The sequence below is a fragment of the Tupaia chinensis genome, unplaced genomic scaffold (assembly GCF_000334495.1).
Source record: "Tupaia chinensis unplaced genomic scaffold, TupChi_1.0 Scaffold144262_1, whole genome shotgun sequence".
In the NCBI taxonomy this organism is placed as follows: domain Eukaryota; kingdom Metazoa; phylum Chordata; class Mammalia; order Scandentia; family Tupaiidae; genus Tupaia; species Tupaia belangeri.
Genome location: NW_006204120.1, coordinates 718,103 through 736,431, shown reverse-complemented (window position 1 = coordinate 736,431; position 18,329 = coordinate 718,103). Strand labels below are relative to the sequence as shown.

Below are 18,329 nucleotides of genomic sequence, written 5' to 3'. Positions count from 1 at the left end.
CGTGGCCTCTGGGCCAGCCAGCTGAAACTGAAGAGAAGGATTAAGAACTTGCAACTATAAGCAACAGAAAGAACCTTTAACTGCCTTAAACCAACTGAGAAATACACCGTAGAGAAGGATTTTATCTACCTATGGACAGTGAGAAGATGATGGATACCAGCCCTGCATTACCTCAGGCAAGAACAGGCACTACCCTGCCATTCTTAGGGAAGCCAGATACCAGAGGATAAGTCACGCTGCAGACCTCCACAACACCGTTCCTGCTAACCACAAGATGGCTGCTGTGCCGCATCAACTGATGGTCAACTCTGCTTGCCAGAACTGCCTTCCGGAGACTGTATTCCATGGAGACTCACCTACAGTTGCGGAACTGCACGAGACCCACACTTGATCCAACCTTGAATGGAATCTATTTTCCCTATTGTTAAAAACTTTGGACTCGTGACCCCTCTCCCTCTACTCGCAGGTATCGCATTTTCAATGACCCCTCTGGAGGATAGCTGTCTATAGCAGAGATAGAGTAATTGGGAGAGGGGGAAAGGGCTGAGGGTCAAACATAGGATAAAAAACATATTTATATGTATGAAAGTAGAAATGGAACAGTATTGGTGACGACATGCTTGATTGAGACACTATGCAGTTTATCCTAGATGGGAAACTACACTTGGTGTGTTGTGATGATACTCAGGGAATGAGTGTTAGGCAATATAATTTAATATAAAAAAAAATAATAATAAGCAGGAGGAAAAAAAAATGCACATTTGATGACTGAAGAGAGGTGTATGGACACAACTGGGGACTACTTTATAGTATGTGCATTCTACTCCCTGGGGTTTATGCCTAGGATCAGATTTGGATACATGTGTAAGGATATGTCAGCTGTGCTAGCTAGTGGATATATTTAGACAAATTGAGTTCATTGGTAGAACAATTGAATGGGGGGGGGGCGGAAGCCATTGAGGGCAATCATGAATGTCAGGGACAATGGAGGAGGAAGATGGGACATGGCAGAGGGTGGGGATGGGGAACCTAGGATGGCAAAACAAAAGGCAAGGTATGCAGGACACAAAAATTGGGAAATCATTTGCTGAGAACATATATGTTGATGTGCTTGATTGAGCCAATGCACAGTGTATTTTGGATGGAAAATTCATATGTGTGTTGTGATGAGAAAAGAAAAAAAATTTATAATAATAAAAAACTCTATAATGAAAAAAAAAATATTGGTATGGTTATAGAAGATACTGAAACTGCCTATAATGTTAAGGAAAAGCTTCAATATTCCTCGCTATTTCTTTTCCCATTTTCCTATTTCCTACCAAAGTGATTAAAGGGCCAAAACCAAACAGGCCTTATATATCTTTTGAAACTCAGAAGAAAAGTCCCTATGGTATCTTTATGAGTCAATTATAAAAACTATAGTGAACACAATTGTTTTAATGCTTCTTCTGTGAGAGTAAATCTTCCAGAGAACTGACACTTTCAGTGACCAAAGCACCAGAGAGTTATCTCAAAGGAACCTGTATAATACATGTACCACGCTTACATAAACACTCAAAAATCCCCAAACAGCAATTTTTAGATGATTGTTAAGCTAAGAATATTTCTGGCCCCAGATTATTTTAGGTTTAAGAGAAGAGTGGCAAATAATCTAATGTCTACATTTTTCCATTGAATACCTAAAGGAGGAAGAATAAAGTACATAATGATAATCAGTTACTAAATGGAATATTCTCACTCTACATTTAAAAGCTGAGTTATAAAACACATGAGGGGGGGTCTTCAAAAAATTCATAAAAATATTTTGAAATACTTCAAAAAGTATTATGAAAAAGTATAGAATTACATTTTTTTTCAGCAAAATAGACTCAGATTTTAATTCCAGTTTTCTATGAACTTAAAAAAAAAATTTCCTTATACTTGCCTAGTGGTAAAACCCCTGAGGCTCTCCTGCACTTCTCTTAAATACAGGAGATTAGTATTAGAAGAAAAGCAATCACATCATTTGTCATCACTTTTTTTTGGGACTGGCCACCGAGAGACAAAAAAGGAAAGAGCACAGAAAATGACAAATAACCCCTCTAGGGAGGAGAGCCATGCCACAATCCCTTCTCCTCTATTCTCCTCTTAGGATTTTGGGCATACACGCACATGCTCCCCATGTGATTTTTAAGCCACTAGGTGCAGGACATAATCCATGGTTGGCTATGTGAGATCTAGTGCCTTAACAACCACACCACCTGCTGGTCCTGGTCATCATTTCCATTAGGATAAGACATGATCATACTCATGTACAAGGAATATTCTAGAATTTACAACACAGATGCTATTTTGTATGATTTACCATGGCCCTTCAAGTGTGATTTCTAAGTAAAATAAGTAAAAACTTTATACTTACATGATCGAGAAACCTTAGTAGGATTTTTTTCTTCTTTTTTTTTTTAGAAGAGAGTCTCATCTTCCTGTCCAGCTCTGTTTCTTATTTAAGCAATTACCACTCTTTAAGGTCTTATTAAGAAAGCTAGTTACGTTCTTATTTCCAGGGGTATGAAAATGTTAAGGAAGCCATGTTGTAGACTTATCATGCATTAATTAGTCCTTGACGGCTGACATTTCAGCTTAATATTCACGTTTCACCTTCGTGGCTTATTTTTTTCTCCCCTTAGGTGGAAGCCAATCAGAGACTGAAGTCAGGCAGAAACAACAACTCCAACTGATGCAATCTAAATACCAGCAAAAGGTCAGAATCTATCTTTTTTAGTCTAATTTTGGCAAGGATTTTTGAGTACCAGCACTTTCAAGTAACCATTATATAAAACAGTACTTTTTACCAAAAGCATAAAACTAATTGCAAAAGTGAATTCTAAAGATTAAAGAAGTCAGGAAGTAAAAAAGTGAAGAAATAAATACCCAGAACTTCTATGCAAGCCATATGCAAGACCATCAGTTAAGGAACTTTTTCTCCCTTAGTTGAAATTAACTATGTTTTAATGGTAGTGTAAGTCTACTGTATTTAGAATATTTTGGTGCTAAGCCCATGGATTTGTTTACCCCATGCCAGTTGAGGAGATCATATAGAAGAGATGTAAGATGCCCAGTGATTTTTACAGTGAACACTGGGTTTTATAATCAGAAAAATGTGCGTGCCTCTTCCCCTTCTCAATTCAGAGAAAGAATGAGTAAAAAAGAGAGAGAGGGAAGCCAAAGAAGAAACACAAATGAGAGAGATTTCATGACTATTCTCTGTGATCTGAGTAGCTTGAAGTCACAACCTATAATCATGGTGAGGTATAGCACAAACAATACTGTAATTTGCCTTTCATCATAATTTTGTGTTCCAGAGATTCAGACTGAAAAATGGTAACTGTTTTTTTTTGTCTCCTGTAATCTCAATACAATTTAGCTAAAAAGAGAAGAATCTGTAAGACTCAAGAAGGAAGCTGAAGAAGCTGAACTCCAAAAAATGAAGGCCATTCAGAGAGAAAAGGTAAGAAAAAGGTGGAGAGGATGAATAGCTACCATTTGCTGAGGATTTATCGAGTGCCAGGCTCTCTTCTAGACAAGGTCCTTATATTAACTAATTTATTTAATCCTCATAGTAGACCCATGAAGTACATATTCTTATTACTCAATTGCACAAATGGAGAACGTAATACAGAACGGGTAGATAACTTGCCCAAGAGATCAAGAGCCAATAAGTAAGAGGAACTGAGGTTCATACCCAGGTAGACTAACCTCAGAGCTAGTGTTCTTTTTTCTTTTTCTTTTCTTTTCTTTTTTTTTTTTTCTTAATTTTTTTAATCACAGTACAGCACACATGCATTCACCAGAGAGAAACAGATACAGTAAGAGGAAAAGTGAGAAATTATCCCCCAGAGATATCACAATCATGTCACAATCCCTTCTCCTCCATTCTCTCAGGAGCCTGACCATGCATGGACACACGACTGGTGTGATTTTCAAGCTACCAGGTGCCTCCAGGTCTAGGGCTCAAACCGCAGTCAGAGAAGTGGGAATCCAGCGTTGTAATCACTATGCTACCTGCTGGCCCCAGAGCTAGGGCTCTTAGTGTTTTCTTTCTGTTTGTTTTTGTTTTGAGAGATATTTTTGCTATAGGATGCACATGCTTGCCACAGAGAGAGAGAGAGAGAGAGAGAGAGAGAGAGAGGAGAGACAGAGAGACATAAAGTGAGAAATCACCCCACAGGAGGGAGTGGCCACACCGCAACCCCTTCTCCATTCTCTTCTTGGGATTTTGGGCATGCACGCACATACACCTGGCATGAATTTTAAGCTGCTGGGTCTGGGATTCAAACCATGGTCAACTATATGGGAGTCCAGCAATGTAACCATTATGCCATCTGCTGGTCCCAGAGCTAGTGTTCTTAATCACAATGCTGACTCACCTCTTAGGTGACTGAAAGTTGTAAACTGCATATTTGGGTATCAGGCAATAGGCTAATAACAATGGCAGTTGGTGGGACACTGCTGTGCTGATAGCCAAACAGTGTACTTTCCAGGGTAAGTGTGATGCAGGTGAATATGCCTGTCTTACTAATAAAAGAAAAAGCATACATTTGCACTTCCGTATTAGTGATATGATCTGTTCTAAACTTTAGAGTGATGTTTTAGTTTTGATACTCTGAGACTTAGAGAAAAAATTCTCATAAAAATGCACATCTGCTAGAGAAGAAGGAAGAATTCAGCATTGTCCTACCCCTACCCCCTTCCTCCTCCCATTTTTCACAATGTCTTAAGCTGGAGGTTTTAAGCATTGGAAATTTGGGAGCAGGAGGTCGAGTCATGATCCTGACCACCCTGTGTGACTCCTGGTGCAGGTATAATTCAGGGAGACACAATTCCTTTTCTGCTGTCTTTTTCTCCTACCTCGTTTTCTTTCTTCCTTTTTACTTTTAAAGATTAGGTGTTAGACAAAATTTAATGACGTCAACAAAGGTAAAGGCTTATTGCTTATAGAAGGCATGAAAGAATACAAGTTATCCTCTCCCCTGAGAAGCTTTATTCCTAGATAGGAGCAGACTAATCTTACTTGGAAGGTGGTTTGTTGTACTGTGTGACCATGGGCAGGCCCCCCTACTTTGGACTGTTCCTGTAAAATGAGTCTTAAAAGTATCACCTTTTCTTTTCCCAAATCCAAGAGCATCATTTTATAGTATAGATGTAGGCTGTGGTGATGGAGAGAAGATGGGACTTGGACATGAGGAACTGTGATAAAATGCTGGAAATATTAAAAGTATAGAAATTTTCTTTATTTTGGTGAAGTTTTAGCTATAGGGCGTTGTCGGCGTCCGCCCCAGGGCTTGGGTCTGGCTGAATCATGATCAGAGGGCTGCTGGTGAGGAAGAGAAAGAGGACAAGAGAAAGCCCTCCATCTTGCCAGGACCTGGGAATTGGAAAGAATGAGACAAAGAGATAGAGTAGAAATGGACACAGGCAGCCTGAGCCTAGGTAGCCCAAGCAACTTGTGCCACCCAGACAAACTGGACGTCTTTATTTATAGTACAAGGAGACGTTACACATGTACATTTCATGACACTTCATGGATTAGTTGCCAGGTTACAGACAATAAGAAGCCGTTAACAAATCTACAAGGGATTAGTCACACCCAAGGCAAGGTGTATCCCTTGGTGGTAATCCCATCTAGAGTAAATCTCATTTTCCTTTCTAATGCAGAGAACTAGCTGTTAGGTGTGGGGAAGGAGCTAAAGAATTTCTCCATAAGGAGTGCACCACCACACCCAGAGAAGGCTAAAGAACCTTTCAGATGCAGAGCAGGGATTGGACTTTACTAATTGGGGTCAAGATGTTTCTTGAAGTCCATCAGATGTGTCTGTTGGAACGCCCCTAACAATTTCCACCCTTGCTCTGTCTGCAGCCAAGGTCAGGGAAAGACAAGTTACAAGGTTCTGCCAAACCCCAAAAGAGCATGTGGTGTTTGCTCAGCACATGTCCCCACACCTCAGACTCTCTCTCTTAAACGTGTCCCCACAAGGCGTGTGCGCTAGCCAGAAAGATAGAGAGAGAGACAGAAAGTGAGAAATCACCCCCCGGGGGGATGGCCATGTCACAATCCCTTCTCCTCCATTCTCCTTTCGGGATCTTGGGCACGCATGCACATGCACCCTGTGTGAGTTTAAGCCACTGGGTCCGGGACTCCAACCATGGTCTACTACACGGGAGTCCAGTGATATAGCCATTATACTAACTGCTGATCCTGAGACTTTCTTTAAAATTTTCTTTTAGCAATCCATTTCTAGCTGATCAACTACTATATTTTTATTAAAAATATTTTTATTATAATATCCTTTTAAAATTTTACATGTCTTTATCTTTACAAAGAAAAAGACATGCTTCTCTATTCCTCCCTCTTCTTTTTCTTCATCTAACACTTTTATTTCTCCGATTTTTCTCCCATTTTTTTTTTTTATAATTGCCAGGAGGTGTATGTGCTTTCCAGAGAGAGATAGAGGGAGGCAGAAAGCACCCCATGCCTCAGGGAGCCTGGTCAATCCACAGCCCTCTCTCCTCCATCTCTCCGTCTATCGGGATTCGGAGCGTGCACACACACTTGCCTAGTTGCTTTCCAAGCCACCACGGCTGGGATTTGAACTATGTTTGGCCATATAGGATCTGATTCCCTTAACCACCAGACCATGAGGCTGGCTCCCTTCTCTCCTTTTAAGGAATAGTCATATATAGGATTTGTGATTGTAGAAGAGGTGCTCCCTTTACAGAACATTGTCTGCATTATAGGTAGAACAAAGAAAATCATCAATTCACCCTCAGGAACTGAATTAAGAGGTTTGCAGACCCCCAAGAATTATCCTAAAGTCATCTACTAGATGTCATTTAATACCCATAACTGGCTGGCTTACAGGTCATTTGCAGCCCATTTATTTATGGGTCACAACCATGTATTATTCATAAGTGTTAGGGGCTATAATTTTTGTTTTACATTGAGTGAGAGCAATACTTTTTTCCTTTCTAGTTTAAACCATAACACTAGACATATAGATACAGAAATCTTATTTGGATTGACTTTTCTGATATGATAACTGCAATGAATAGGCATAAATATGCTAGAAAGGAGAGGCCAGAAGTGAGAGGTTGGGAGAGAAGCTGATCAGTAGACCCCGTCCAAAACTTGGCTGTTGAAATGAGCAGCATTGATGTCACCTGGAAATTCGTTGGAAGTGCAGAATCTTGAGCCCCACCTCAGACCCAGTGAATCAGAATCTACATTTTAAAGAGCTCCCAGGTGACTCCTGTGCACATGAAAGTTTGGGAACATTAATTTAAATGACCTTGCAAAAGAGAGCCACCTATCCTGGTCCTTTCACAGCTTGATTTCTCTGGCTCATTGTCCCCATGACAGTGCCCTTTCTGCTATACTTCAATCAGTGGCTTTTCATAGTAAATATAAGCCTTTTTAGTAGTTTGTATCAGATAAAAGAAATGGACATCTAAGCAATGACATCTTGCATATTGCCAGTGTGCAAATGACCAAGGGAATGGCCATTGACTGTGCTTATGGGAAACTTTTTTTCTTTAATACACAGTAAACACACACATGGAAACCAGCCTGCAAAACATTGTCCAAGCAAATGGCTGCTGCCCTTTGTGAGCCAAGGAGAATTCAAGAAGCCTAGGGCCACCTAAGAGCCTCTAGCTTGGTTTCCAGTGTTGATCTCCCTTGCCCTTCAGTTTTTCATCTCCTAGGAGGAGTCAACGTGGGACACTGGCATTTGGTTCTGGGATTCAAAAACATAGTCTGGCTTGAATATGTGGATTTCAGTAATCAGCACGAGTACACTGGTGCTCATTCTGATTGGTCACCATCTGTGTGCATAGTATTGAGTGAAGGGAGAGTAAACGGATTCCCTCCCAGTATTTGTGGGTGTTCTTTGATCCTTAATGAACAGGAAGACATAAAAGGCAGCCAGCTCTTTAACATCCAGTCATGCCAATGGGATCTAGGAAGAATTACTCCTATGGACTAAGACAGAAATTTCAAGAGGGCACTGAGATGCTTCAGTCAAACCTGCATTCCCTAGACTTCAGTATATTAATAGTATATATGTATACTTCCAATGGTGTACCGAAGCCTCCTTTTCTTAGCTCATGAGAAGGGTTGTTCAATTTTCAGGATTTTTATGGGTTAGTTGATTTCATGTTGGTAGCTTAAAACTGATTGTGGAGGGAATATTTACACCACAGAAACCAGTAAATGCTACCTATCAACTTCCCCTCTTCCTCCCTGCCTAAGCCAACTGTTAAATGTTTACCAGCACACCAGTGCTTAGCACTAAATGAAGACAAGGGATAAGGAGGGCAGAGATTTTGGAAAATGTCTGGCATATTGTGTGTTTGATACTTAATAACTTAAAAATAGATTATAATCTATGTGATAGGCAAAATAATACTCTCCCCACAGATATTCCTCTAAGACATCCATTTTCTATTCCCTAGAAGCTGAGAATGTTTTGCTAATTGCCAAGGGCAATTCACAGGTGGAATTAAGGTCCCTAATCAAGAGCCTTTAAAATAGGGAGGGTATTCTGCAATATCCAGGTGGGCGCAATGGAATCACACAGTCCTTAGAATTGAAGAGAGAGAAAGAGAGATGATTGGGGAAAGATGGCGTCCAAAGATTTATTGAAGACTTTGAAGATGTAGGAATGTGGAAGCCTCTGGAAGCTGGAAAAGGCAAGGAAATGAATTTTCCTTTGGAGCCTCCAGAAAGAAAGCAGCCCTCCTGACACTTGGTAGTACATTCAGACACATTTTGGATGTCTGATCTCCAAAGCTGTAAGATGATAAATTTGTGTTCTTTTAAGCTGCTAATTTTTTTTTTTTTTTTTTTTGGAGAGGTTTTTCACTATAGGGCGCGTGCGCTCACCAGACAGACAGAGAGAGACGTAGAGACAGAAAGCGAGAAATCACCCCCCCAGGGGGGATGGTCACACTGCAATCACTTCTCCTCCATTCTCCTCTCGGGATCTTGGGCGCGCACACACACGCACCCGGCATGAGTTTTAAGCCACCGGGTCCGGGACGCGAGCCGCGGTCAACTATGTGGGAGTCCAGTGACATAGCCATTACGCTAACTACTGGTTCCCTTAAGCTGCTAAATTTGTGGTAATTTTTTTATAGGAGTCACAGGAAATAATTTACTTATGTGACTTCATAATGATGGACTAATGTCTCTTCCTAGAAATATATGAAGCAGAGACAATGTCTCTCAAGTTATTATAGCATTAGAGTAAAGGAAAGCTTTTTTTTTTTTTTTTTTTTTAAAGGCAATGTACTGGATACAAGTACCTTTTTGCCATTGTATTTCTGTGGTATAATTAGATGGATTTTCATAACTCCTCACAGCAAGCCTCTCACCCAAATTTAGTACTGTGAGAGTAAATTACACTCTAACTTTTCTCTGATAATCACATGAATGAATTCAGTAATAATTTGATTTTTTCAGATTTTCCTAATGCCCACAACCTGACAAATGGAAATACTTTACCTCTATATTAAAGACCCTCCCAACCTTCTGAATTCATTTTATACTGCCTTTGCTAGATGTATGCTTGAAATAATATTATTATATATGGCACTAGATAGTTTCCAAATACTTCTATTGGATTCCACCAGCCTCTTGGGAGTGGGGGGGGGTGTATCATAACCTCAAAAAATGCAGCTAGAAATTTGAAGGGCGTCCAATGGCACCTTCCTTGTTCTTTCTGCTAATCTATGGCTGCCAAAGTCATTTGGGGTGCTAGAGCTATGGTGTTTCATGCACACATTGATAAGTATCATTAGTTCCTTATAATGCTATAAAGTAGGAACTAACTAGGAGAAAATAAGTTATGCATGTTAGATGCAGAGATGCAAAGATATACATATTTTTAAGAAATTGTATCTACTGCATTCTTATTTCTAGGAAGAAAGTACTAGCAAGAGCTAATGCTTTATGAACAAATTTAGGGGTAAAACTTGACATTGAGGAAATTATTTTAATATTGTTTGTATAAATTAGGAACTATTTCCACTTCTGAAAATTTTCAAGGAATTACCAGTGTTGCCAAGAACTATGGTTCCCACATCATGCATTTCTTTGTGGATGAACTGGTGGAGCATTGTGTCTTTGGTTGTTGAGAAGCAACAGGATCTCATTAATTAATCCTGTCATGCTGGAATGTTAATAATATCTCAGAAATGCAAATGTACTAAGTATATAGGTTGTTAGCTTCACTTTCCTTATTGTAAAATGGTCATAATGTGATAGGTAAGTCTCAGTGATACAATATATGCAAAGTCCTTGCCACAATGCCTCCCATTTAGTGAGCCCTCAATAGAGGGGCCTTAAAACTAATTATAAATGTAAATAGGTGCTTTCACACTATGCCATTAGACTCTATTATATCAACCTCTTGTAAGAAAACAGAGGTTTTTTTATGAATTGTTTTATTTAAGTTTATCTAGTATTATTTTACAACTTTCTATAGGACACATGCACTTACCAGAGAGAGACAGAGTGAGGAAGCAAGCCACTAGGTCCAAGAATTGAACCATGGTTGACCCTGTGGGAGTCCATTGCCTTAACCACCATGCCACCTGCTGGTCCCCAAGAAGGTTATTCTTATTTCACATATGAATTGGACAGGCTCAATTATTTGTAATAAGTCCACATGAATGAGGTTGCTGGAGGAAAACCTACAAGGCTTCCCCCTGCCAACCACCACAGTTTTGGGATTTCAACTCATTCCAGCTCAGCAGAATTTTTAACAATACCCGCTACCCAGCAGTTTTCCTTTGCATTCTAGGCTCAGCCCCAATTACCAAAATCTTGTTCACGTTCTTCTTATCTTTTCCTTTGATTTCCAGCAGTCAATGACCTCAGCTCCCGCTCATAGGAAATAAAGGCCATCAGACCTTAGGTGTCTTTATTTTTCTGTTTCCTCAGTTTTATTTTGCTGCTTCTATCCCCTTCTCACCCTATCTCAAGAGGAATAAAAGGGTGTCTTTTCTTGTTGCCACGATAGATTGTTCCACCTATGTTCACCATCTCGTCTTCTCTCTCTCCTCAGGAACTCACTTCTCTATCAATTAAGCCCCCTTTACTCCCGTTACTTTCTTGTTTTTCAGTTTTATCACTTTCAGAGTATAATCTATTTAAGTTGCATCTTAAAAAGCAAATGTTCTCTATTATGGCTTGCTTTTAGCTCCTCTTTCCCAAGCATCATGACTCAACTTCCTTTTTTTTGCCACAGGGTGCATGCACTCACCATAAAGACAGAGACAGAGAGTCAGGAAGCGAGAAATCACCCCTCGGGGGGATGGCCACACCACAATCCCTTCTCCTCCATTCTCTTCTTGAGATATTGGGCACACACACACACACACACGTGCACCCAGTGTGAGTTTAAGCCACTGAGTCCAGGACTCCAAACATGGTTGACTACATGGGAGTCCAGAGACATAACCCTATGCCAACTGCTGGTCTTGTATGATTCAACTTCTGAAAAAAACCTGTCTAACATCATTTGGCTCAGTTAGATTGGAATAACAATCACCTGAACCAAAGAATCGGTTTTTGAAGAAGTTCTATACGTGGTGCCGAGCTCAGCTAGCTTAGTTAGGCACTTAGCTTTCTCTGAGTCTGTCCTTTATTTGTTCATTAGTGGGCTGAGTTTGGCTTCTGTCTCTAGCATTCCTCTGGGACTGATCTGGCTAAAAATTAAAAACGTTGTTTTCAACTGAGAAGCCCAGTGAAGACTCTTCAACTCCTACTGTATTTAAGCTCTTTGTAACATTGACTGTTAACTACCCTGCCTTCCAAATGTCACTCCTCTGATTTTCTCTGAATCATTTTCCTCTACCTGTTTTTCCACTGCTGGTCTTCTACTAGGTTCTATTCATTGGTGTCCTCTGATATCTCTGTGCCTACACCCTCAACCACAGGTGAAAACTTCCACATATAAGCATTTAATTTACTTGTGCTGATGATCACTGAAATCCACATACTCAAGCCAGACTATATTTCTCAATTCCAGAACCAAATATTTTCTTGCATGCTTGATAGTTATTCCACAAGTTCAGTACATTCATGAGACCAGCAGATGGCATAATGGTTAGGTTGCTGGACTCCCACATGGCCAATTGTGGGTTGAGTCCCTGAAATTCAGGCAGGGTGCTTGTGTAGGCATGCCCAAAATCCCAAGAGAAGGGGTTGAGGCATGGCCATCCTCCCTAGGGAGTAATTTCTCACTTTTTCTCTTACACATTCCAATGCTCTTAAACAATAGTCATCTTAGACTCTTACCCTTTATCTCACCCTACATGTATATAGTTATACTGCCTATTATGTCTGTCCCTAAATTTTTCTAGAGTCTGTCTTTTGTTTATCAATGCTTCCTTAATTTGAGACTCTCATAATTCATAACCTGAATTACTGTGAGAACCAGCCCATGGATTCTGTTATGTTTACAGCCTTGTCTGCATCTTATCCTCCATGTTGCTATCAGAGTGAGCTGCTTAAGAGAACATTATGGCCTATTGCCTTTCGTGAAGTCCAAACTCCTTTTCTTGACTTTATAATCATCTTCTCTTCTTTTCTCAGCTTTATCTTTCGCCCACCTCTCTACAGGCATCTTTCAATTTATACATGAGCTTCTTGGGTTCCCTGAGCTGGCACATGCTCTTGTGCTTTATGAGTATGGAAATTATCGTAAGTTCTAGCAATGTCCTTTCCCTATCTAGAGCTGATGCTAGCCCATCATTGCCTCTGCACAAATTAGAAATTGATTCTCCATCCTGACAGCTATTTCTGTGGGTGCTTGGATTGGTGATAGATATACCTTTGTGCAGAATAGAAAGACATCCCCTCTGTGCTGAAGCGGCCACATGCTCAGGTGCAAGTTTTGGGGAGCAGCGTACGGCTCTGTCAGCCCTTCCAACCCCCTCTGCTGGGATACTCTGGGCAGTGAGCAACCTATTTAACAGCAGTAGCCCTGTTCATCCTCATTTTGGAAACCTCTTATTTATTTAAGATTGATCTCTGTCTGGAATTTCTCTCTCATTAGATACATGTTTTTATCCTTTTACTTGGTCATCTGATGCTTAGGAAACCCAGAGAAAGCTGTGAGCCCACTTTCCATTAATACGCTCCTAATATGCATTCCATCACGGAGCTGTGCTTAGAAATCACCTTCACAGTAGTACTCACTTTGTGGGTTCTCATGCCCAGGATGGAGTTTGCCCTTGCACAGGCACTGAATAAAGGTTTGTGGACCTTTTGAGAACATTTTTTGACAATCTACTGTGCTTTCCCTGTGTGTCTTTATATTACTGGCAAACTCCTCTACCCTTAAAGTACTGCCATTGCTGTTTTCCTGTCTATGTCTCCAGCTAGACTCTGAGATTTCCCAGGGCAGTCACTGCTATGTTCATAGCTATATTCCCAGCACCTAGCACAGCACCAAGCATGTACTAGGCATTCAATACACATTTGTTAGATATATGTGATTCAGTGGCATTTACCGGTTTGTTTAAGGTCATTCAATCAGTGTTGGTGAACGTGGAACTGTTTCCATATTTTCATAATCTGGATCTCATGTCTTGGATATTTTACATTCTGCATATGTATATTGAGTTGCTGGAAAAGTCATGGTGTATTTCTCTATGTAAAAATGCAACATGACTTTTCTTTCTTTTGTTTTTTTGGAGAGGCTTTTGCTATAGGGCTCATGCGCTAGCCAGAAAGACAGAGAGCGACAGAAAGTTAGAAATCACTCCCCAGGGGGGATGGCCACACTGCAATTCCTTCTCCTTCATTCTTCTCTCAGGATCTTGGGCATGCATGCACATGTACCCGGCGTGAGTTTAAGCCACCAGGTCTGGGACTCGAACCACAGTCGACTACATGGGAGTCCAGCGACATAGCCATTATGCCAACTGCTGGTCCCGCATCATGACTTTTCTGATGACCTTGTATATACATATATATAAATGCATTTAGGTGACTCTTTAACTGTTAAATAGAGAAAAATAGGATACTGACAAATCTATGTATTTGGATTAATATACTAAAACAGGTACCCATGTTGATATGTATTGATTATAGTTTCTTAAATACTCCAATATCTTACAGATTACTTCTTCAGCTTATGCTGAGTCATAAACAAACTTTTGTTGAATAAAATTTAGCTACTGTTTTGTGAGTGAGAATCTGTTAGAAAAAAGATTAAAACAAGTATTCTAAGTTAGAACCTTACTCGAGGAACCCTAACCTTTGCATCTAGATGTTTGTGTGGCTTTCTCATTGTTTTTAATGCAGCATTCTTAATACTGGTTTAATCAATACCTACCACTTACTGCTTTTGGTTTTTATGCCCAGGGATAGAGGAAATTCAACTCAATTGAGTATATTAGGTCTCATGAGTTAGAATTTCTTTCAGATGAGAATTATATTTACTTGGTCCTAAATTTTCCATTAGTTTGCTTCCTAGAATTCTGTGTTTCATTAATAATCTAACTGCTTACATTGGAATTGATTTCTTTCGACTCTAGTAAATTTCCTTTAGTTTCCCCCCGACCCCAAGCTGAAATTGTCATCCATTTTACCATTTGAAATGGGACTAACAAATAGTTTGATGCAAATAAAAACTTGCATGGAAATAAACAACAGTTTTCCCCCCTCTTAGAAAAATGGAGTGGACTGGCTGGTAACCTTGTGGCTAAGGGAGCTGGATCCCACATGGCCCACTTCATGGTTTGAATTCTGACCCTGGGGGCTTGAAAAACACACCAGGCACTTGTGACAGGGTGAAGAGGTGGAAGAGAAGGGATTGCGGTGTGACTACACCCCATGGAGCTTGGGATTGCTGCCTCCCCCACCCCGCTTCCCCCTACCCTGTCTTTCCCTCTCTCTGGTAAGCACACACACTCTTCGAGAACTAAAAAAAAATAATGGAGCCAAACTGTTGTCAGAACTTGAAAGTAATAATTCCCATTATTTCTTTTTTACATGTATTTCTTTGAGCAAATCCAATTTTTTTTTTTTTATTAAAGCAAACCTACCTGTTTGCCATCTATCTTGGATTCATTTAAAATGATCTATTTCCTGTGTTGTAGAACTTGCTTCAACTCCCCATTAAATTTGTTGTCTAGGGATTTTACTTGTTTTTCATAGCAAATTTTGAAAAATGACAGTTGTGTTGTGGTGAGCAAAAAAGCAAGTGTTCCTGGGTTATTCAAATTGGATTAAAATATGCCAGAACCATGGTGTTGGTAATATCAGACATGAAGCTCTTTGTCTCTAGGCTCTCCAAATAACTAATTAAAAAAAAAAAAAAACTCTTTTCTATTCGAGTGGATGGCTTGTTTTATGGCATGTGCTATTCTGTCCCTCAACAGCTTTAAGTATCTGATTCTAAGTCAGAAGGGAGTTGGATTGGTTTATTGAAAATATTTTTCTGAATGCTTTAGTAGAATGTGGGTGTACATACAGATTTTATATAATATTTAACCATTTATTATAACTTTAACATACTTGGTATGAAATTTTCATGTTTCTATAGAACATTTGAAAACATTACTTAAAAATGAATGTTGCTATCATTTGAACTAAAGAATAAAAATGTGAAATAATATTGTTATGCCAATCAAGTTGGGAAAGGGGAGCTATGGAAAGAACTTGCGGCATCTGGTTTCCAGTAGAGTGGTTATGAATTCTGAGAGGGAATATTATCTGGGAACCTCTGGCAAGGTACAATAGTAGATTGTTAAGGTCACTTGAACCTATGGATAACTTTAACATTATGATTCTGCTTAAAGCTTCCTTAGTGGATTCCATTTTGATATTTGCAATTTCAGAGCAATAAACTGGAGGAGAAAAAAAGACTTCAAGAAAAACAAAGAAGAGAAGCATTTAGAGAGCATCATCAATAGTAAGTATGTTTTCAGAACTTTGTTGTGTTATACGCATATACATTAAACTTTTAAATTCTAGGTGATGGCCACTTTTCCAGATATTCAGTACTGGATTATTGACTATTAATTATGCAATTGAATTACTATCATATAAGCAAGAATCTGTGGTTGGAGACCACTGTACTCAACCAAGGTACTCTTTAGTAGTCAGTTGATTAGCAATGATACTGAATTTGGGAAACTCTCTATTATAAATAACTTGGAGGGCTTGATATTTTTGGTGATCCAGGGTACTTCTGATTATACTCACTTAAAGGACACTGATATAAGGTAGGGTTTTGAAATGAAGTGTTCAAGTAGAATCTAAACTAGATAGCCATCTAATGGACATGGGATCATTATATACATGTATTTATTCTAGACAAGAATTAAAAAAATATTTATCAGTTATTGGCCAAAATCCAAACTCCAATTGGGCATACACAAAGGTATTTTTTTTTCCAGCATTGTTTATAAATAATAGCTAATATGTGCCAGCTAACTCCTATGTACTTTACAATGCAGATCATCTACTCTGTTATATAAATGTTAAAGATAAGTTTGTGTCCCAACTCTTGGCATCTAGGATACTTGCACACTGATTTACAAAAAGACAAACCTGGGGGCCAGCAGATGGTATAGAGGTTACAGTGCTGTCTCCTACATGGTAAACCATGATTCAAGTCCCGGACCAGGGGTCTTGAAACTCATGGTGTGTGCTTGTACATCTATGCCCAAAATCCCAAGAGAAGAATGGAGGAAAAAGGATTGTGGTATGGCCATCCCCCATTGGGGTGATTTATCACTTTCTGTCATTCTCTGTCTCCAGCAAGCATGTACACCCTATAACAAAAATCTCTCTTTTTTTAAAAAAAAAAAAAAAAAAGACAAAACCAAAGACCCATGTTTCTGGCCCTAATTATTCTAGATGTAGTAGAATTACAACCAAGCAGATCTAGATTCAAAGACCTAGTTCCATTCCCTTGCTGTGACCTTGGGCAAATTACTAAACCTCTATGAATCTCAGTGTTTTGGTGTTTTGTTTTTTTTTGTTTGTTTGTTTTGTTTTGTTTTGTTTTCCTTATTATTGCCAGAGAGATATAGAGAAACAGAGAGAGAGAGAGAAAGAAGGAAAGAACCCTCACTGGTATGTGGCCATACTGAAATACCTTATCCATTTTTTCATCCTAATGGGATTTTGGGTGCACATGCACCTGGCATGTATTTCAAGCCACTGTGGCAGGATTCAAACTGTATGGTCAACCATGTGGGATCATGCTCTCTTAGACACTAGGCTACAGGACTGGCCCTGTTTGTCTTATTATAAAATAGGGGTGATAATATCCATTCCCTAGGCTATTTGTAAGAATTAAAGGAAATAATGGGGCGAGCAGGTGGCATGGTATTCAAGAGCTGAACTCCTACACGGCTGACCACAGTTTGAGTCCTGCACTAGCTGGCTTGAAAAATCACACTGGGTGCATGTGCATCCATGCCCAAAATCCAGAGAAGAGAGTGGAGGAGAAGGGATTGCAGTGTGACCATCTTCACTGGGGAGGGGGGGTGATTTCTCACTTTCCCTCTGTTACTCTCTAGTGAGAGAACACACCCTATGACAAAAACCTTAAAAAAAAAGAATGAGAAGAAATAGCTTACGTAAATGGCACTGAAGTGCTGAATGTTAAAGGGGCTTGAAATGATAGTTCTTACAAAGGTTCTTGTTGAATGGCATCACACAACTTTTATTTTGTAGAGACTATTTACTGATTTCTGGTCCCACCAGAGCCAGCAGTTTGGCTTCCCACTCTGATGTGGAATGTTTGCTGTTTGCCTCCTGTTCTCTGCCTCCATTGTTGTCTTTCATAATATATTTTTGTTTTGTTTTGTTTTTGCTAAAGGGTAGGTGTACGTGCTGTGGTGAGACAGAGACACAGAGAGAGAGAGAAAGAGAGAAACTGAGAATTCAACCCTCGGGGGAATGATCACTCCATAGTCCCTTTTTCATTCTCCTCTTGAAAATTTGAGCATACACACACACATGCCTGACATATTTTTCAAGCCACTGGGTACAGGACTCAAACTGCACAGTCAGCTATGTGGGATCCAGTCATCTTAACCTCCTTGCCACCTGCTGACCCACGTTAACAGAATTTAAGATCACTCAGATGTTAGGGTAAACATATGTGTGACACCTTAGAGTTTATTCCTATTCTAAGTAAGTGTCCTCTGGTTTCTCATAGCCTTAAAATGATTGCCTCTATTGTAGGAAGATCCTTCTTTAAGAATCAGAGACAGGAAGGGACCAGCAGTTAGCGTAATGGCTGGGTCGGTGGATTTCCCAC

The 18,329-nt window shown here is 39.7% G+C and overlaps 1 protein-coding gene across 2 annotated transcripts in view; it reads left to right on the top strand.

Moving 5' to 3' along the window:
- EPSTI1 (epithelial stromal interaction 1) overlaps window positions 1–18,329 on the top strand; it is a 119,421-nt gene that overhangs the window by 32,432 nt on the left and 68,660 nt on the right. For both annotated transcript variants that reach the window (XM_027767427.1, XM_006166476.3), the window contains exons 4-6: window positions 2,667–2,740; window positions 3,404–3,487; window positions 15,892–15,965. In XM_027767427.1, coding sequence (XP_027623228.1) covers window positions 2,667–2,740; window positions 3,404–3,487; window positions 15,892–15,965 — 232 coding nt within the window. The remainder of the gene's footprint in view (window positions 1–2,666; window positions 2,741–3,403; window positions 3,488–15,891; window positions 15,966–18,329) is intronic.